The 21,941-nt window shown below is 32.7% G+C and overlaps 2 protein-coding genes across 4 annotated transcripts; one reads left to right on the top strand and one right to left on the bottom strand.

Moving 5' to 3' along the window:
• Positions 1–10,308: 10,308 nt before the first annotated feature.
• On the bottom strand, positions 10,309–12,367 carry LOC109808947 (uncharacterized). 3 transcript variants are annotated; one of them, XR_002240641.3, is made up of 7 exons: positions 12,210–12,367; positions 12,099–12,125; positions 11,926–11,988; positions 11,431–11,509; positions 11,305–11,350; positions 11,105–11,164; positions 10,309–10,834 (listed from the first exon to the last, which is right to left on the bottom strand). XR_002240641.3 is itself a non-coding variant. In XM_020372147.3 (6 exons), exons 1-6 carry the CDS (start codon positions 12,249–12,251, stop codon positions 11,155–11,157), a joined length of 267 nt encoding a protein of 88 aa, XP_020227736.1. In that variant the 5' UTR covers positions 12,252–12,367; the 3' UTR covers positions 10,961–11,154. The 3 variants fall into 3 exon arrangements, 1 of the variants encoding a protein (XP_020227736.1); XR_002240642.3 differs by having other exon boundaries at positions 10,309–10,823; XM_020372147.3 differs by lacking the exon at positions 10,309–10,834 and having other exon boundaries at positions 10,961–11,164.
• Positions 12,368–18,584: 6,217 nt separating this feature from the next.
• Positions 18,585–21,694, top strand: LOC109808982 (glutamate receptor 2.8). The gene is made up of 4 exons (XM_020372187.3): positions 18,585–18,994; positions 19,124–19,448; positions 19,577–19,986; positions 21,121–21,694. Exons 1-4 carry the CDS (start codon positions 18,656–18,658, stop codon positions 21,475–21,477), a joined length of 1,431 nt encoding a protein of 476 aa, XP_020227776.1. The 5' UTR covers positions 18,585–18,655; the 3' UTR covers positions 21,478–21,694.
• The last annotated feature ends 247 nt before the right edge of the window (positions 21,695–21,941 follow it).

Below are 21,941 nucleotides of genomic sequence, written 5' to 3'. Positions count from 1 at the left end.
CTCATGTCATGGTTTTTTCATGCATGGGGATTATTCTTTAGACCTTATCACGAGGTTTTATTAATGCACAAACAATATCACATAAACCTATACACAAACAATTCACTCATCCACGAACAGTCACGAGCGAATCACGAGGTAGGGGTATCCTGCAGAAAAGTGCATATTCAAGGTGGTTCTAACTGTTCTCACCGGTCTGAGGCCCCCAAGGTGCCCCCATTATAGGGACCCAATTCCTCTCGTCGTAAGTCGATGGAAAGTTTCAACGCACTGTCGGACTTGAGTTCATGGTTATCACCTTGAGTGATGTTTTCCGACAACGGTCTACGGGCACCTATAGACCCATTCGATAACCGGCCGTACTAACATCCACTCCCTATGGCTTACCACTCATGCCCCCGGGTATAAAGGGAACTGTTGTGTGCAAAGGTTTGTGTGCAATTTATATTTCAAACAATTGCAGAAACTAAACATACAACAGTTATTAAAGCCATATAAATAAAGCATGTTATCATACAAACAAGGGGTAATAAAGTAATTTTAACTATTATTTGTTAAAAATAATCTGTCACTAAATGGGACTGACTCTCGAGGCTTCCCCAGTGGAGTCGCCATCTGTCGCCACCGGCCCGAAACGGGCTTTCGGCATTCGCGAAGGATGGTTGGACTCTTTTATTTGTTTAAAAATATGGATTGCTAGAATGACTTATTCTCAAACTGAGACCTTGTCAAACGAGCAATTTTATTAAAAGGCTCACCAATCCATGTTAATCCCAAGCGGGACCCTCCATGGATTAGCGGTTTTCATAAAAAGGAAGGGTTCATGGAGTCGCCACCAATGTTTTACTCAAAACATTGGAAAAAGAAGTTTAAGGCAATCGATTCAAAAATCGACTTCGGCCATGACAACCAGAGTCGGGTAAGGGAGTCGGTTACGCGTGGGGAAGGTGTTAGCACCCCACAGCGCCCCTTTCGGGTTCCCTATGACAGATTATTTCTAAAAATAATAGTGCGAAATTACTAAATTACCCCTATTTATTCTAAACAATTATAACTTAACTATCTACATGATGACAGTTAAATATACACACAGAAAGCAGTAAAAGGAAGGACTTAAGAAGAAACCTTTGAAGCGTGCTTTTATATTCAAGTAAAACTGGGAAGCTTTTTGGCGTTCCCTCGCTCTACAAGCCCGCTTGCTCCCTCCTAGAAAATTTTAACTATGGAAATCCGGAGGATTTCCCTTCGACTCAGTTCGAGACTCAAGCAAAAGCTCAGAACTCGAGAACTTTGTCGGATCAACTCTCCGAGTGATTTCTAGGCAGAGCACTGCTCAAAAAAAACCCAGAATACTCAAGAAGAGGGTTAAAACTCAGTGTAAAAGTGTCAAATGACGTCCAATTGACGTCATATTTATAGGGATGAGGCGCAGTACGGCCTCTGGGGGTCAATACGGCCCGTATTGAGTTTTTGAACTACAATACGGCCGTATTGAATTCAGTACGGCCGTATTGAAGTTCAAAAAACTTCAATACGGCCGTATTGAGTTCAGTGCGGCCGTAGTGAAGTTCAGAAACTTCAATCCGGCCGTATTGAGTTCAGTGCGGCCGTATTGTAGTTCAAAATGTTCAATACGGCCGTACTGAACTTTTGGGAGGCCGTATTGGGCTTCATTCCCTCCACTTCCTTATTTTGAGCTTATTACAAGACCTCTAAACCTACAGAGAATCCTCCTAGGGCCTTCCATGAGTCCTTCTGGCTGACTTTCCTTCAGTCCTCAAGAGTCTTCAAGCTTTATTTCCGACCCGGACAATTTTAGGGGTCTACATTCATAAACATAATGCTCAACAAAATCTAGCTTCCCAATTCTTTGTCCACCAAGCAAGCATCTATTGCTAAGTTCATCCACTCCATGTTCACTCATATGGCCTAACCTCATATGTCATAAATGAGTCTGGACAAGATTTGAAATAGAAGAAATTGCGATTGCACCTACCATTGTGCTACCTTGCAAGATATATAGTCCATTTTACAACTTTCCTTTCATAACTACTGTGGCACTTCTAGAAACTCTTAAGACTCCTCTTTTAGCTCGATATGAACAACCAAGAGATTCTAATGAGCTCAAAGAAATTAAATTCTTTTAGAATTCGGGAACATACCTCACATTGGTTAATATTCTCACAATACCATGAGTCATCTTAATTTGCAATATACCTTTACTAGCTATGCTCCAAGCACCATTGTTCCCCATTATAACTTTGTCATCGTCAATCTCTTTGTATGTGGCAAACCAATATTTATTAGGAGTCATGTGAAAGGTACATGTCGAATCAAGAATCTAGTCATCATCATTTACATTAGATGAGACAAGGAGAACATTTTCACCATTCGATTCTTTCGAGGCTACAACTGCTCCTGTAACATTGTTAAAAAAAAAAAAAAAAAAAAAAAAAAAAAAAAAGAGGCTGATTCAGTAGCCCAGAACGGGCCGTTCCCAAACTGGAACGGGCCGTTCCAAGCTACTGAATTGAACTACATATTGTAGTTGAGAACGGGCCGTTCTAGGAAGGAGAACGGGCCGTTCTGGAGGGAGAACGGGACGTTCTGGAGGGAGAACGGGCCGTTCCGGATGAGTTCCGGAACGGGCCGTTCTGATTTCAGAACCGGCCGTTCTGGGCGTTAATTTTGTGCGTGATTTGGGAGTTCGGAACGGGCCGTTCCGAATTCGGTACGGGCCGTTCTGGGCCAATCCGAAAGTCTACAAATAGGGGGTTGGGGGCCTTCAGGAGTTTTGGAGTTTTTAGAGAGAAGTTTTAGAGAGAAGGTCTCTGGGTCAGTGAGCTTCTTTCTCTCCCAAATTTCTCTGTTTGACTCCTTTTCTCCTCTAGATCACTAACTCCTTCTGACTTTTCTTGAAATTCAGATTAGAAAGCTTGTTTTGGGAGGACTGAAGTTCCGAGTTGAGCCTCGAGGGGAAATTATACTTTTGTTCAGTCTTTGGCTATCTGAGCCAATCTTCAGGTAAGGGAAGCTAGAATGTTTGTTATTTAAGTTGCATGTGAGTTTAGAAACTCAATTGATGCATGAAAGTTGAGGATCCATGGCTGGATCGGAGAATTCGCTAATTGTTCAAAGTCTTGGAAAAATGGGGGTTCTGGTGAATTTGATGCATCAGATGGGTGCATGTTGATTCTAGGTTTATTTAAGTTGTATGGAGTCTATGCATTGTATTTTGTGTTTGCATGTGGCTGGATTTGTTGGTGTGGATGAGTGTTTGTGAACTCTGTTATTGGAATTTAGGCCGGGCACAGGTTGAATGCGCTAGGCGTGGATGAGTCTTGGGACTCTCAGGCTGGGATTAGGCTGGGCGAGCTCAGGCTACGCCGAGCGTGAATAAGTTTATGAATGAATTGATGCTTATGCATGTTTAAAGTTAAAGTTTTAGATCATGTATGTATGATATATGATGTATGGTGAGGTGTGATTCATATGTATGCTTTGTGATGATACGTATGAATGTTTGAATATGATATGACATGCGTATATGTTCATATGAGTATGATTGTTGATCATAATGGTGGGCAGACCATTATGATGTATGATGCATTATTGCATGTGATGTCTTATGACATGTGTATGATTGTTGATCATGATGGTGGGCAGACCATTATGATGTATGATGCATTATTGCATGTGATGTCTTATGACATGTGTATGATTGTTGATCATGATGGTGGGCAGACCATTATGATGTATGATGCATTATTGCATGTGATGAGTCTAGCCTAGGACTTGAGGAGAGGAAAAATATTTTCGAACTGGAAGAGCTCACATAGAGTCTCTTGAGAGTGGTGCTTGGATAGACCACTGATATATGAGAGTGGTGCTCTGGGAGGCCACTGGATTTGGGAGAGTGGTGCTCAGATAGGCCACTGGGTTGGGTGAGTCTCCTCTAAGTCCTTAGCTAGTGTTGGAGCAGGGTATGAGGTCGAGGGTTATTCCCTTAACCAAGTACTCGGGAAGGTGCGTGGATCCTTGCGGATAGTCGGTGGGCGAACTCCACAATTGACTTGGTTAATGCATGCCAAGGTCGTGGTAAGCCCGTACCCAGCTGTGCTATACCTGACGGTGGATCTGGACTTCCAATTGTGTAAGTGACATCATCCGAGTAAACCCGAGGGAGGATTATATATCCTGTTTAGCTGTGACCGAGCGGGCGCATTGGGCGTGAAAACGGTTGGGGTGGTTTCGGTAGGATGGAATGTCACTTATACAGCTCTATTGTTGTGGAGATCTCCTAGGTGTATGCATGACGACGCATTAGATGATTGATATGCATTGATATCTGTCATGAGATGCATTTATTGCATGATTATTAATATGATGAAGTGTGGTGTTTGACTTCATGATTGGTGGATTGTATTTTATGCATGAGTAGTATTGGATAGAGTGTATGGTGTGACTCTATGAATACGATTGTGTAGTATAGATTATTATGATTCATTTGTGAATTCTAGCTTACCCTTCTGTTTCCATGTGGTGGAACTGCGATGATCATACTTGGTATGGGAGCAGATCAGGGCTAGCTTGGAGTCGAGGTGACCGCTGCGAGACGGGGAGTTTGATCCTCGTGTTAGGGTTACCATTTTGGGTAGCGATTTTTGTCTGTTTGACCGGCACTAGGAAATATTATTTTTGGGATGACTGTACATATATGGCATTTTATTTTGTATTTAAAGAATTTGGTTATTTTTATTCTTATCTATACCTGTATGTATGAGTTATCCAATTTAATATTTTCCTTAGTTCACTAGTAGTAGTGCGATTCCACTAAGTGTAGAGACCATGGCGGGTCGTTACAGCTCCACCATACTCTAAAGTACTTGCTCTATCTTTCTTGAGCTTTGGATAATTTTTCTTCTAGTACCCTTTTCTCTGACTATTATGACATCTATTATTGTTATTATTTTTGTGTGATTTTGACTGCCTCCTTTTGAAACTCTTCTTCCTTTTCTCCTCTCTTCCTCTTATCAACAAATCCTCACCTGAGTTAGTCCCACTATATGAATCAATAATACACCTTTTTAATTCCCAAGATTGTAAGATCGTTTTAACTTTCTCCATCGATAAGGAACTTCTTCCAAAAATTATTATGTCTACAAAATTTTCATAAGCTATTGGCAAATAACTAAGGAGAAGAATAGTTTAGTCCTCGTCATCAACAACAACATCAATATTTTTTAAACTACGAACAACAATTTGGTTGAAATTATCATTATGCTTATGAATGGACTCACTTTCATGCATTTGCATGGTATATAATTATTTCTTCAGGGAGAGATAATTAATTATGGAGAGATTTTATCATATATCGACTTTCAAGCTTTGTCCAAAGTTTGTTGACAGTTTTTTCTCTTGAGACTTCTCCCTAAACTTCATCACCAAGCAATAACAACATTACGCCATGTGCCTTTTTCATTATCACATTCTTTTGTGCAGATGTAAGGTCAGCTAACAACTTTGCTTCTCCTTCCAATTCCAACTCATTGTTGTTGCATGAGGAGAACAAGTTTCTCACTCGCCACATATTGAAGTTATTCTTGCCAAAAAAAATTTCAACGTCAAACTTTGCAAATGTCATAGTTCTGATACCAATTTGTTATGATAATACCGTATTTGACGTAGAAATATAACTATACTAAAGATAGTTGACACTAAGAAGAATTTCTATTATTAAGAAAAGAACAAAATTACAAAGAAGAATTATTAATGAATTATTTATCTCTCACAATGTTTTCTAAGGATTATTTTTACTCTTCTACTTGAATGAATTATTACAATTCTATGCACTTATTTATATAAGAATACAAGCAATACAAGCTTCTCGTTATGAATTATTCATATTACCTAAATCATTAATTTAATGAATAATTTATAACCATTGACTATATATGAAATCAATCATAAGTCATACATAACAACTACCTTTATGTTATTAACAAACAATAGTTTTTTTATTAGTAAAAATCATAACAACAACAACAAGGTTCAAGTTAGAATTTTATGTATAGTATTCCAATCTTCCAACTAATATGCACTATTTCTCAAAAAAAAAAAAATCCTCCTCAAAATTGCTTTGATTGTTATTCTACACTCAAAAGTCGATACCATTTGTTTTTATATGATACTTTTTCTCTAATGTTTATAGTAAATTTACAAATTTGATTTATTTCAACAAAGATTTCATAAGTATGTATAAATTATTAACATTGTGACTTAAATCAACTTGTTCTCCATAAGATTACTTTTTTTCTTTTTTAATCATATTATTGGTACGAAAAATTTATTAGTTTCATTAATGATTAATCTTCATGAAAAAATTTAATTAATCATCTTTAGTAAAGTATCTTCTCCCAATCACGTTTATTTTATTAAGTTACTTTGGTTTAGTTCTTGAAATAATTTTCCAAACTCGAAAAACAAAGTGGATAAATAAATTCTGATTTATTTAAAAGATTTCCCTCTAAAACCAGATCAGACTGACGTATTGATACCATTAGGCAATGCACATCCCATCCCGTCGTAAACACAAGGCATAAACAATCATATTCTTACAACATTATAAAATTATATATATAAGTGCTCGTAAAAATAATTCCAAATACGGTAAAATTAGGAGCAGCCAAAATGAACTAAACTGAAATTAAAAAAATTGCATTGAATTATAAAAAATGTCACTTGAACTGAATTATAAATTGATTCATGCGAACCGAATTATATTTTGTTTTACTAGATAGATCGAATTGCACTGCACTCTAAACATTTTAACTAATTTTATATCTTTTTTCTCTCAATCATTGATTTATACTCTCTTAAAATCATATTTTGAAAATTATTTTATAAAATATTTTAAAACAAAACGGTTATTAATTTCTTGTTTATAGAATTGAAAACAATAAAAAACAAAAGCAATTATACTATGAAATAATAATAATAAACTAAGATCGAGTATTCTTTGATCATGTCTTACTTTTATGAGGAACATATAACTTGTATTTGAATAGAACAGAAAACGTGGAAATTATTGCTCTTTGGTCAACTACTCTCGTGCACACAAAAGGGGACTCTCTTAGTGTTTTTTGTTTCTTCACTCTCCGTAAGCAAAACAGTTTGGCAGTCACTAAACTGCACTTTCAACAGTTCAGTTTTTAAAAACTGAATTGAAATTAAGTTTGGTTCAGTTTTTATTTTACACAAGTTTTGTATATTTTAATATTGTTCAGTTTAGTTTTCTACCAATTCAAGGAACCTTTTCATTTGTTTTCTTAATAATAAGGATAAGAACACCTTATCCAAATCTTACCAGCCCAACCACCTAAGTCAAGATCAATTGGAAAATAATTCTTAACACCAGCACAAGACTTGACAAAAACCACCCCTCCAACGAAAATAAAATCTCTGTATTTCAGAATTCGTGATCTGAAGTTCTATTGACTTGACTTGACCATAATCAAATCCATTTCAATTCAATGGCAGGCTCATGTTTCAAGCCCAGCGCCCACGTAAAGAGTTTAGGTGTTTAGCTAAACATCAAATAGAAATTTAGTTTGTACGAAACCACGATCATATGATTACATCGAAGTTTATAAAAACATAGTTCAATTATTGTAAATTCAAATATACTTGGCTAATAATTTCATCATCTCTCACTCAGATTATAAGTTTCTTTAACTAAAATAAAATTATTTGGTACATTAGTTTATTTAAGCAACTTATTTCTATAAAACTTCTTAAAATAACTTGTAGCTTATATTTTTTTTTCTCTTTACTTTTTTATATCATTAATTCACTTAATTTAGAAACTTTTTTGTTTACATATTAGTCTCTCACTCTCCAATGAATAAAAAAGATCTTTCAATTTCTTTATTAAATAAATAAATATATCAGTTTACATATTTTACATTATTCAATCTTCAATGAATAATCTCCTTATTATAAACCGTAACTTTTCAACTCCTAATTTAAGGGTTACAAGTTTTCAACTTTAAAATTTCCAATCAACTTATAAACTAGTTTCACTGAACATAGCCAACATGATAAAAACCAGAATTTCAGGTTTCCTGTGTTATAATTACTTCAACGGTATTTAAGCAAACACAATTATTTTTAGCTAAAAAATTAAAAGCACAATGGCGTCGGTTATTATTATGAATAGTATAAAATTCATTTAGTTTATCAAAACGTAGTATTAATCTAATCAAACAAAAAGTAATGAAATTAATTTCAATTGTGATCATGTAAGTATCAATGGAATCTCATAAGTCATTGCAACTCGCTCGCTCTGGAACATGAGGTTTGCCAAGCACAGGTATAAAAAAGTGCATTTTGCTTTCCTTTTCATACAACAATGAACAATGCAGTTTACATAAAATTTCATGATGAAAAACTGAATTTATGAATCGAAAAGCGCAAGCCCAATCTAAATCGTTGTCAACAAAAATAAGCACTAAACCAGCTCAAAATTGTTACCCTTGGCATTAAATGTACCCAGAATGTAAGTATTTGTAATTCTCGAAACACAACTCATCAGTGTTAAAATCGAGTATAAGAACATAGGCAGGCAAAATAAAGTTCCCACCTAGCTCTGTTTTACAAATAGAGTGAAAAAGATGCACCCCTAGAAGCAGAAGAAATAATAAAGTAGAGGATGATAAATCAAGAGAATGAAAACCCTAGCTGGAAGTAATGAAAAGACAAATATGACATCCGTCAAGGAAGACCTGTTATGTTTTAAGAAAATAGCCATTAAAAAGGCAATAATCAAGCAGTTGAAATAAGTTATATGGTCTTATAAACATAGGTATTCTTGTATGCATTCTGAAAGGCCCAATAAATGAGTTAAAAAGTCTAGTTAGTGACAGATCCAAATAAAAAAGGTATGCTTAATTTGACAAGAACAAGTCTCCGTTTAAATTAATCTGTTAGCTTCATCTAAAATTTAGGAACTCATACCATCCTGAGTTACTGCACCCGTCAAATTTTCACTAAATTTTTTTTTAACCTCGTATGTAAATGAAGGCAAATATAGGCATATATTTGAGGAAGAAACTTCTTACTCCAAAAATAAATCTTAATAAAATTATTATACCTAATAACTCATTTTATATCAAATTTCAATGATGTTAAATTTAAATTTTTTAATCTATAGATCAAATTTGAATTTTTTTTAAATTATGTAATATTTCATTATAAAGATTCAAATTAACATATAAAATATTTTTTTGACTATTTAATTCAAATTAATAAAACAAAATATCAAATAATTTGTTAAATAAAAGAGTTTTCCAAATTCATTTTACATAAAATTGGTTTAAATTTCATGTAATTCTCTATATTTCTATTCATCAATATACCAAAAAAAAATCAATTTTTAAAAAAATTGTGACCTTAATTTATGCATTAAAATTTTAATTGAATAATTAAATTATTAAAATTTAATATAAAATATAAATTATTGAATGAAATAAGCCTACCAAAACTTATTTTAAATTCCCCAGATGATATGCATACTATGCTCACAACTAATGTTTTTGAGAGTGTCATCCATAAGACTGTAATTTCCTTTTTATTTTGCTTTATTTGCATAAGTTACCAAAAAAAACTTATTGAAAAGTGGATCTCTCTCTCTCTCTCTCTCTCTCTCTCTCTCTCTCTCTCTCTCTCTCTCTCTCTCTCTCTCTCTCTCTATATATATATATATATATATATATATATATATATATATATATATATATATATATATATATCCAATTCCATTTTATAAATATCATTATAAGTTATCCTTGAATGAACAGAAAAGTATTCTCCCAGACATATCAATCCAAAAATTAAAAATTATGGAAGAACCAAGCAACTAATCAATTTATAGGATTAAACCTATTAAGTAGCAGAAAAGAAACGAGTCTTAATGACATTGAAATCCTTAAGGCAGTTAAATTTAATTAGTACAAGGCCGTTAAATTTATTGAGCAGTAGAAACTGTGAAGAGAAGCTAGTTTATCAAACTAGACTAGAGAAATAACAAAGGCACTCCTAACAACCCATCAAAAAACCTAAAACACCAAGCAATATCCAATGTAATGCCATACCCACAAAAAATAAAGCTCACTCTATGAATCCAACACCCAGAAAATATAAGATGGAAGTTATTCGTTTCAAAAGAACCAATTAAAAATAACTATACTCATAAGAAAGAAGAATAATGACTTACCCACTTTGTGCAATGACTTACCACTTTGTGCAGGGTTAAGGAAAAAAAAAATCAATTTGATGGTTATTTTAAATAAAGAGTTGGCTCATCCTCCCATACCTCCCAAATTAGAGAAGTTAAAATGTGCATTGGATGGAATGAGATGGAAGAGTTACCCAGTTTGTTATATCCTTTATAATTTCTAAGGATTCAAACAATAACGACTAACACATTTCCATTTCTATTAAATGAAAGATAGCCTAGGAGAATAAGACAATGAGTACGAGAACTCAAGAATAATCACTACAAGAAATTGCTACCCTCCACCATAAAATCTGTTGCCAAAATTTACTTGTACAACTTCCTCACCATAAATGCTACTAGAAGTCTAGAACATTCCATACTTCAAGTAATCTTCTAGAAATTTGCACAGCATTTGGAAGCAGTCCAAATCAACAGATCTAAAACTGATTGCCGTCAAAATGCTCTATTTCATAACCTTGCATAACGGGCATTTGCCTCCAGCAAAACCTTAGCAAATACAGCAAAAAGACATCCCAAAGGAACCAATCTAGCAAATTCCTATAAGGATTGAATTAGATATATGATATTAAACATAAAGCAGAAAACCAATAAATGAGGAAGGGGAAAATATACAATCGGGATAATAGAGGCAAACCAATGGCAAAATTAAGAGGGCCAACAAACTAATATGTTAAGCAGCTCAACTAAGAATTTATCTAGTGTACGAAAAATTCACAACTTCATACATGACAATATTTCTCACACAAAATCTTCAAAATGTTAACAAGAGAAATAGTAATCAAACTGAAAAGGGAAAGATAGTTCCACCTCCTTGATGGACAGGAAAGATAGTTTACAACTGTCCCACAGAGTCTTCATCATTTCCCCCTGAAATTTGCAAAAGAAAATTTATAAGAGGATAACAAGTTACTTCATTGAATTTTAGAAAAACAAAAATCACGTAAAGATAAAAGAACAATTTTCATTTCGTGATGAAAATTATGAAAGTACAATATAATTTCACTTACGTGTTCATCATTAAAGTTATGTTGTCTCCTTTAAGAAGGATCCTCCCTAATCAAAAAATAAAATCCTTCAGAAAATGCACAAGTGGCAAACACAAATTGAACCAAATTTGAAAAACTGTAGCATACCTAATGTCTTTTTGCTTTTCTTCTTGATGTTCACTTCTTCAGCATCATCAAGGACCAAATTCATATATTCATCAAAACCCTGTTTGAAAAACAATAAAATCACATTATCCTTATCTGTTCAGATGATCAACATTTTTAACAAGGGTCTGCTGTCTACAACAGCTATCACACACTGCATGGGAAAAATCCACACTTCTTAGGCTATGGAATAAATAATATTGGGTAATTGCAAATGTATTACTTGAAAACTTTTCTAAGAAATTTTTTTTTTTAAGAAAAAAAACAACAGAACACCACCCATTTAACTAAATTCCCTCACAATCCAATACACTGATAATCACAGTGCACATATAAAGTCACACAAATTCTAAAAAAAACATCAGTCTCCCGGCGTGGTGAAAATTTTCCTTCTCCTCGCAAAACACTTTAAAGTCGACAAAACACAATTTGGATGAGCACCCATATAACAAAACAAGCATACAAAATAAGACTCACAATGATTCTGCCTTCAATCCTCAAATCCTTTTGCTCAAAAAGCCAAATCTGAATGCGTGCTTTCTACATATGGCAAAATTAGAGAAAGGACACCAAATTAGATGAAGAAAAAGGGAAGTTAGGAGAAAGCCATAGGGAATTAACAAACAGAATGAGAGTGGGTGAGGACTTACGCTCTGAAGAAACCTGAAAATCAAGTTCTGGCGAAACAAAGAGAGGAATGAGGTAAGGTTACAGCTAAAGCAAAATAGAATCGAAATTGAAAGAGTGTGTGAGAATCGTACAATAGGTTGGGTCATAACCCTCTGAACTTTGGTGCTCGCCATGGCTGCTAAAATCAACGACGATTCGAAGAAGTGAAAGGTACACCACTAAACCCTAAAAAGGTTTTATTAAAACTGAAAGGGTTTTAAAGATGAACGAAAGAAACCGATACTCATGCACATGCTCCTATTTCCCAACTATTATGTTAGTATTTTATTAAAAATTATATATCATATTAAATTGTTAGAAATATAAAATCTTATTTTTTGTTTTATTAAAAATATAATTGTGTAACTTTATTAAATATAAAAAAAAATGGTTATATAATGTCATATTTAAAATTTTTAATTAAATATACTTTTAGTTGTCATTTAATTTTTATCCCTAAAAAATATTTTTTATTTCTTGAGGAATACAAAAAACATATACTTTCATTTTTTTAATAGAAAAAATAAAATCTCATCTTTTTTTTTGTTAAAAATTAAAAAATATATATAAAGTTATAATAACTAAAAATGATATTTTAAATCAACAAAACCATCTATTATAATATTTAAAAAATATCCATCTATAATATATCTCTTCAAAATATCTCGATTATTTAATATCTGACCTAATTTTAATATTTTATTAATTTTTATAAATTTTAATTCAATAATTTTAATAAATAACATGATTAATTAAATATTAAGTAATGAAAAATAAAATAATTTATTTATCAATTAAGTATTTACACGTACTTTGTCTAAGTTCTAGACATAGAATATGAACTATATTATAGGAAAATATATATCTGATGTAAGACCCGGTTTCCTTTTTCCTTTTCCCCGAACCCTCAACTCTCACTCTCTTTTACTCTTATTCTCGATTCTTCTCTTCTCACTCTTGCTTATCTTCTTTCTCTATTGGCTTTGAGGTGATCTTGGTGGCTGTAGGTGGGGGTGGTGAGTAGCTGATTTCCTTCCCGGAGTGCTGATTCCTCGAGCTTGTCTTCTTCCCCACTCAAACATTTTTCTTCCTTCTTCTCCTCTCTTCTTCCCGGAAGCTGGGATCTTCGATTAAAGGTAAGGGAAGTTAGTTTGGTATTGATTTCTAGTTGAGAATGAATCGTTGTAAGCTCATTAGCTATTGAGATTGGTTGGTGTTTGATGATTTTTTTTTTGGATTTCTGAAATCGGAAGTTTTGGGGTTTTTTGTGGGTTTTGACAAATTTTGGGTCTTTTGATGATTTTATGGTTGCATGTGAGAAGGGTTGATGTTTTCGAGCTGCTGGTGGAAAATGGAGTAACTTGAATGGTTTGCATGTTGGATTTCTGTTGAGTTGTGCAGGTTTTGGTTAAAATTTTCGAAAATGGAGTGTTGCTGCTGAACTTCGCACTGAGCGCTGTTCATCGCGCTGGGTGCGTGGCCAACAGGGGACCCCATTTGGCCAAGCTCGCCGGGCGCAATGATGAGTGCGTTGGGCGCGCTTGAGAATGTGGGTCTCTGGTTGGCCCGCGCTGAGCGTGACTTGGACCGCGCTGGATGCGATACTCGTTGTAACTTGCTTTTAGATTCTTGAGGCTGCGCTGAGCGCGACCCTTGTCGCACTGGGCGTGAGACTCCTTGGGAGTCTCTGCCTTGTGGGCGCTGGGCACAATTTAAATTGCGCCTGGGCGCGAGACCAAGGGGAGGTCTCTACCTTCCCCGCGCTGGGCGCTGGGTTAGGTACGTCGGGCGCGTGAGACTCCTTAGAGTCTCTGCCTGGCCTGCGCTGGGCGCAATTGGTATTGTGCCAGGCGCGAGAGAGCCTTGGGCTCTCTGGCTGAGTCCCGCCGGGCGCGAGCATACTTGCGCTGGGCGCGCTGGCCCCCTGGGGCTCTCTGGTTGTACTGCGCTGGGCGCAACTACGAGGGCGTCGGGCGCGGAGATGAGATATTATTATGTATTGAATTATGTTGTTTTATGCTGAGTTGAGTTGAAATGGATGAATATAATGTGATGACTAGTAGATGATGTTGGTTGATTGATGTTGAGTTGTAAAGTTGTGTTGTGTTGCAAGTTGATGTTAAGTTGTATAGTTGTGTTGTGTTGCAAGTTGATGTTGAGTTGTATAGTTGTGTTGTGTTGCAAGTTGATGTTGAGTTGTACAGTTGTGTTGTGTTGCAAGTTGATATGTTGAGTTGTAAAAGTTGTGTTGTGTTGAATGTTGATATAAATTGTTGTAGGCCATAATGGCTGAGTTGTTGTAGGCCGAAATGGCTGAATTGTTGTAGGCCTTGAGGGCTGAGTTGTTGTAGGCCTTGAGGGCTGAGTTGTTGTAGGCCTTAAGGGCTGAGTTGTTGTAGGCCAAAACGGCTGAGTTGTTGTAGGAGATCTCCGAGGTGGTGTGCGTGACGACGCATTATTTGCTAATGGCTGGTTTGTTGTATAACCGATGAGATGTAGACTGTTGTTGTGTTGATAGTTGAAATTGTTTCTAAGTTTTTTTTTTTACCTTGTTGTACGTTGTTCTTTTTATACTAGCTTACCCTTTGTTGTTTCCTTGTGGCTGGACTGCTATGATCGTACTATGTACGGGAGCAGAGCAGGGATAGGTGTGTGGCCTGTGGTGAGTCTGCGGCTAGCAGGCGAAGCTGACTTAGTTGTTGTTTCGTTGTATTAGCTACTAGGTGTAGTGGTTGACGATGTATTTTGTTTTTGGTTGGATATTTTTAGCACACTCTAACTCTAGTCGGACTGAGACTTTGTATATAATTATATTCTAGATCCTATAATTATATACTCTCTCTTTCTGTCTGGTGTTTCCGGTGTTCAGTGTTGTGTGTGTAATAACCAGTCGGGTCGTTACATCTGATATGCACTTACTTAAGAGAAATTCATCGTGACTTTTGATAGATATTTTATATTAATATTATAGTTAAAAAAATGAAATATTTATTTAAATGTATTATTTCATGGATTTGTAGGAACGGAAATTGAGGCTTGGTAAAGGTATGTTTCGTAGTTTAAAGGGGTCGTCATCATTTCTGATATTGTATTTTGCACCTATTAAACATTAGTTTGAAGAGGGAGAAATATTTGAAAGACATCTTTTATGATCCGTACAAATATAACTCGGATAATGTACTGATAAAAAATCAAACATTCAAGACTGTTAATAAATGTACATGAAGTTTTTATGACCTGTTTATATTCTTTTATAGGCTGAAGCTATGGGAAACTACACCTTGAAAGTGAATCTCAAGATTTTAATTTGCATTGCTTAATTGTGTTGGATTCTGTGATATGAGACTATGGTGAAGTTAGTGTAGGACAAAAGGTTCTCAATCCCCTAATGCACCCAGTCTTACATATCATCTATTAGACATTATGGTATTAGGTTATCATATTGGTTTTTATCTTTAATGTGGGTTTGAATCTTTTATACAGAGGTTTAGGAGAAACATGATCCTTAGAAAAAATAAATATTTTAATCCTTAGTATTGTACATGAAAATATGTGGTTATTATACGTTCCTTAAGACTTTAAGCAGTATTATCTTTAAAAATCAACCCCTTAATAATTGAAGCATCTTTAGAAATTAACATCAATATATTAATTGTCAACAATTATATTGTGTGAAAACATGCGAATAATTATGTTGTATTAAAATGTTTTAAGAGACTATTTTTCAATATGAGTATTTTAAGAGATTTTTTAATTCTTTTGTTTTATTTTTTTTATGTATCATATTTATTTATGAATTAATTTTAAATTTTTAAAATAAATTATTAATAATTAAAAATAATATGATTACAATATAAGTTATTTATCTGAAATATAAATATAATACTAATGTTTAAAATATTTATTTATTCAAAATTTAAATATAATTTACATAATATAGTATTTATTTATATATATATAATTATTATAAGTTTTAGTTATATATAATAAATATTTAATATTTTAATCTGTAAAATACAAATGTTAAGCTACAAGTAAAATGATAAATAAGGTTCTATTTCCATATTACCAAACTAATTAAGACTGTGCTCGATAGCCATGGGATTACACCTACGACCAACAAAGCTCAAAACCGTAACATGACACCTACGAGTCTACGACCCAAAAAATCAACATGTCATTCCCCATGTTCTTAACAACTCCATTTGCCCCCTACACGAACTGGATTTTCAAATGATTCAGAGCTGATTTGAATACACCTCTGTCAATTAATAATATATTTCTCATTTTTTCTTTATTTTTTAAAGTACTTTTTTCTAGATTTTTTTTTAAAAAATGATTTTGAAAAATACTTTTTAGAAAACAAAAATACATTTAAGTATTTTTCGAAAGATAAATAAATTTGCTTTCTTCAAAAGTATTTTTTTGAAGTATCCCCATACTCCAAAGAGTAAAAATATACTTTTAAAAAGTATTTTCTAGAATGGTACTTTTTAGAATTATATTTTCAAAAATATTTTTTGAAAATATGTTTTAGTATCTCTAAACTCCAATAATAAAAATATATTTTCAAAAAATACTTTATGGAAGAAAAATGATATACTTATCGAAAGAATTTTCCTAAAAAAATATTTTTACTCTTTAAAAAAGTACTTTTCGAAAATATATTTTAAGGACTATAAAATACAATTTCATAAGTGTAATAATAAAAAATATATATTATTTTTAATCAATAACTTTCATATAATGGGACATATATTTGAAATCGACATCTTAAAAAAATTCAAAACCATGTATCTATTACATCAAATGCAAATAAAGTGAAAAATTAGGATTTAAATGTTGAGATTAAGAGTGAAAAAATATAGGGTTTAGAAAATAGTAAGTTGAGCCAAGTAGATATCTTTATCGTTAGAGAGAAAAAATAAAAAAATAAAAAATGAGTGTATAAAAGGTGATTAAAGAAATAAAGTAGCGATAGAAAATGAATGAAGAAAAAAGAGGTACATGAAAAAAAAATTACTTTAAAAAGTAAATTAAAAGGGTATTTAAAGAAATTTTGGAAAAAATATTGAGACAAAAATAACATTAAAAAAGGATAGTATATACTTCATATCAATATTATGATTTATAAAAAGTGTGTAACATTTGCCTTGATTAAATGTTTCAATTGGAATCATAGTAGACATAAATAATTAAAAAGGTTACTACTAATATTTATTAAAAATATATATATAAATATTTTAACAAATAAGCATGGTCTTTAAAAATCAAATTGGAACTCGAGAGCTGATTCTAAAAAAAAATAAAGATGTTAACACGTTACAGTATTTGTCTTAAGATATTTTATTATAATTAATTAAACAAATTATAAAAAAAATATTTATCCAACTTAAAGTGTTGAATAGTCGGTTAGAATTGAGGAATAAGTTGGATATGGTAAAAACAATTAAACAGCGTGTTTGGCTTGCTTATTTAAAATTAAATGACACTGACATATCAATTAACGTGTGATTACCCCAAGAAACAGTGGATTTAGCGACTAAACACCATCAGTCACTAGTAGCGATTGAATTACCAGCTACATGAATTAAGCTTAGAGACGGAGTTAAAAAATATACTTTTTATTTCGCATCGATGACATAAAATTTCGTTTAAAATCTTATTTTAAACTAATCTGCCAAAGATCAAACTCAAATACTTTGACATAAAGTTGTTTTAATAAAAAATTTAAAATGCGAAAATATCAAGCACATATATTGACATAAGATGAGTAATGTGTCTTGAATTCACGTTGAATAATTTAAATTATCCTTAAATTCTGTTGAATGTGTCTTTAAATAAATGTTGACATTTTTTTATTTACGAAAATCAAACACAAATTAATTAATAACGAGAGTTTACTATACTAGCAAGCTAGACTCCTTATCAATGTTCACAAATTTGATTATAATTATACATTAGGAAATTAATTTTAAAGTCCAAAATTAATATTAAATTGAAATTACTAAACTTTAGTAACATCTATTAAGTAACTTTCACATTAAACAAAAAAATATACTAAATTTTAGTATGATTTTTTTAATAAAGACATCTTAAATCAGTCAAATACTCAATTAGATTTTACTTGCTCTGGTTTGGTTGTATGGTCAACCTAGCCAGAAGGTTGAAGTCTTGATGGACAAGAACAACAAAGCGTATCTTCCACCACGAAAATATGAACTGTCTTTCTGCGAAATTGCCTTATGTGGGCTTGGTCTACCTATCTAAATGCAGCCATGTGTGCACTTCCCATGTTTTGACTTTCTACATTTTGTGATTAAATATAAAATATCAACTAAAGGATAAAATATTTAAAGTTAAAAAAAAATATATTTAATTTAAGAATGAATATTCTAAAGAGAAATGAGAAAATAAAGAATCATACATACATCACGAGTCTCTCTCTATATATATATAAAGAGGAAAAAATCATCAACAATCTATTAATTGTTTCCACTTTCCATGCTTAAAATTAGTGGCTAACGTTGATTATTCCATGGCTAGGTGTTTCTCATCCCTTCTCCCTTGGTTCCTTATCTCTTTGCTTGTGCTGCTACAGACACAAACGGGGATTGGGTCAAGTGCGGAAGTGACCAAGTTGAGAGTAGGGGTACCCCAGAAACATGGTTTCCGCCAATTTGTGAATGTAGTTTTGGACGACTCTCGTCCACAAAAATACAACATATCTGGATACTGCATGGATGTGTTCAATGCCGTCGTAACCCGCTTACCTTTCAATGTTTCTCTAGATGTTGAACCTTATCCAATTTTTTCTAATGCCTCGAGGAAGAGTTATGGAACATACGAAGCACTTCTCCATCAGATCCCGTCAAAGGTTCGTGAATTTCACTCTTATAATCCCTTGTTTTTTTAAGTAACGTGATAAATAAGTGTATATTTATGAGTTTGAAAATTGACGAGTCTGCTTTTAAATTTTGTTTGCTAAAAAAATACGAGGGAACAGTACGATATTGTGGTGGGGGATATAACAATCTTGGCCAACCGTTCGAATTTCGTAGATTTCACACTGCCGTACACAGGATCGGGAGTTAAAATGCTGGTATCAGTTCAACATGGGAGGCACCAAACCATGTGGATTTTCATCAAACCCTTCAGCTGGGATCTTTGGTTGAGCATAATCATCATTTCTACGTCCATAGGGGTTTCCATACTCATCATGGAAAGAAATGTAAACGCGCTTCCTAATCAAGAGGGTTCACCCAATCGATCTAAGCTTAGCGCTGCCACCATCTTATGGTTTCCAATTTCTCAAGCCATTCTTCCCGAAAGTAATTCCACACCTAATGCTTTTTCTACAATAACCGATATGAAAATTATTTTTTATGACCCACATAGAAAATTTTGTTGTAGAATCAATCAGTATTATGTACTAATTAAGGTGGTGTTGGATTTTCAGGACAAGTGGTGGCGAAGAACTGCTCGAGATTTGTGTTGATGATTTGGCTTCTACTGGCGTTCGTCCTAATGCAAAGTTACACCGCAAACTTGACGTCTATATTGACTTTGGATCAGCTGCGACCGAGTTTTCTGAACGTAAATGATCTAAGAAAAGAGGGTTATTATGTAGGGTATCAAACGGGGTCATTCGTTTATGACGTGTTGGTACAGAAGTTCAAGTTTAACCCGTCCAAGTTGAAGCCATATAGCAACATTTCTGAGTATCATCATGCTTTAAAATTAGGAGTCCAACGTGGGGGTGTTGCAGCTATTTTCGACGAAGTGCCTTACCTCAAAGTGTTTCTTCAACAATACGGATCCAATTACATCTTGGCGGGCCCCACTTACAGAAATGATGGTTTCGGTTTTGTAAGTATATGCCCCCTCTGTCCCTCTCTATTTCCTTTTCAGGCCCTGTCTATTAAATTTTGCCCAAAACAATTTTTTTATTTATGTTTTACTTTTATTTAATTAAATCATTTTTTTATTTATTTAATTAATAAATTTATTAATTAAATATTAATAATTAACAAATTTCAATAATTAATGATAATTAATTCAATCATTATTGTATAAATATATATTGTATAAATTTAATAAATTAATTTTTTAATATATTAATATTTATGATGAAACACTAATTTGTTTTGTTAGTAATTTTTAAAATTTTTAAATTAGAGAAAAAATTTGTTATTACTATTATAAAATTAAGATTACTTTTTATTTCAAAATATTATTTGTTAAAATTTAAATAATTTTTTTAAAGTGATTTCATATTTTAAAATATTTTATAACATGGTGTGAATATAATAAAATAAATTAATTTAATATTTATATAAAATAATTAAATTTATAAAATACTTTTTTAGAAGAACCAAACTAACATGATATTCTTACAATTATCACAATTATTTTTGTTAATTTTTTATATATAAATTATACTACTTTTATAGAAATGAATCTTTATATTCATTTTGGTATTATTTGTTATTAAAATTCAAAATAAATGTAAAATAATTTTTAAATTATAATAAAATTTCACAAATTAATAATTTTATATATTATAATATTTATGTGTGTATATAAATTTTAAATAATTATGTATTAATTAATTAATTATAATATAATAAAATATATTACTTAATTATTTATATGAAAATTATTTATTAAAAAAAAACAACAACAACAACAATACAAAGATCGAGGCTAAAGTAAATAGTCTTGCCTTAGCCACGCTCCTGTTCCTTTTCCCATCCTAAGTTAGTCTTCTTCCTTTGGTGTGTAATGATTACTATGTTCTGTTTGCTTCATTTTCTTTTACTTGTTGCAAGACTAAACTATAGTAGACTTTAGTGACTTAGTCCATGGTTGTCAGAAGATACTGCATCAACCATCACAATTCTTCTATTCATTGTTAGCTGCACTGTCGACCATATGCATATATAGTGACTGCCTTTAAATCTGTAGCATTATATTGAATGGTGTTTTTTTTTATTCTTTCAGGCATTGAGAAAGAACTCAACTCTCACGGCTTCCTTTTCGAGAGCCATCTTGAATGTGACTGAAAGTGACTTAATGAATGAAATTGAGGAAAAGTATTTTGGGAAGAATGAGATTGGAGGAGAAGACTCGTCTACGGAAATTTCTTCGGGTCCTTTGAGTCTCACGTTTCATAGCTTTGCAGGGTTGTTCATGATCACTGGGGTTGCTACGTTATTGGCCCTATTGGTCTCAGAAGCTGTTATATGGCAAAAGCCAATTTTGATGGCTAAAGAATTGAGTATGAGATATTTGTTCCCCACTGCACCTTCCTCACCAACACGTGTTCATCCAACACACGGAACAGAGGAGGCCGTTTAACAAGACCTTGTCAAACATTCCTAGAACTAGAACATTAAAATTACATTATGTATATATGCCAATAATAGAAGGAGCATTATGTGTCTGAACTTTGTTGAAGACTAACTTGCAGCATTATGTTGCAAGTTACGACATTGTTTGATTAAATCGTATCCAGTTATAATATCCTGTATCCAACTTATTTTATAATATATATTGCACACCATTAATTTCTTTATACTATTTCTTTTCTTTTTTTATCAGCTATTAAAAATAAGTGTGTTGGTATTTTCTTAGTTTCCATTAAATGAATAAATAATAGAATAAATTACACTCACTCTTATGATTTTTGAAATTATATACATGTTCCTTGTATTTATTTTTTTAATTTAGTGTTTACAATATCCGTCATTATAAGAGGTTACAAAGTAATGTTTGTTAAATAATTACGGAATTAATATACTATTTATGTGATGTTAGTGTAA

Source organism: Cajanus cajan, chromosome 5 (assembly GCF_000230855.2).
Source record: "Cajanus cajan strain Asha chromosome 5, NIPB_CcT2T_4, whole genome shotgun sequence".
In the NCBI taxonomy this organism is placed as follows: Eukaryota; Viridiplantae; Streptophyta; class Magnoliopsida; order Fabales; family Fabaceae; genus Cajanus; species Cajanus cajan.
Note: the sequence above shows the minus strand (reverse complement) of the source record. Positions and strands in the feature narration are given on the sequence as shown.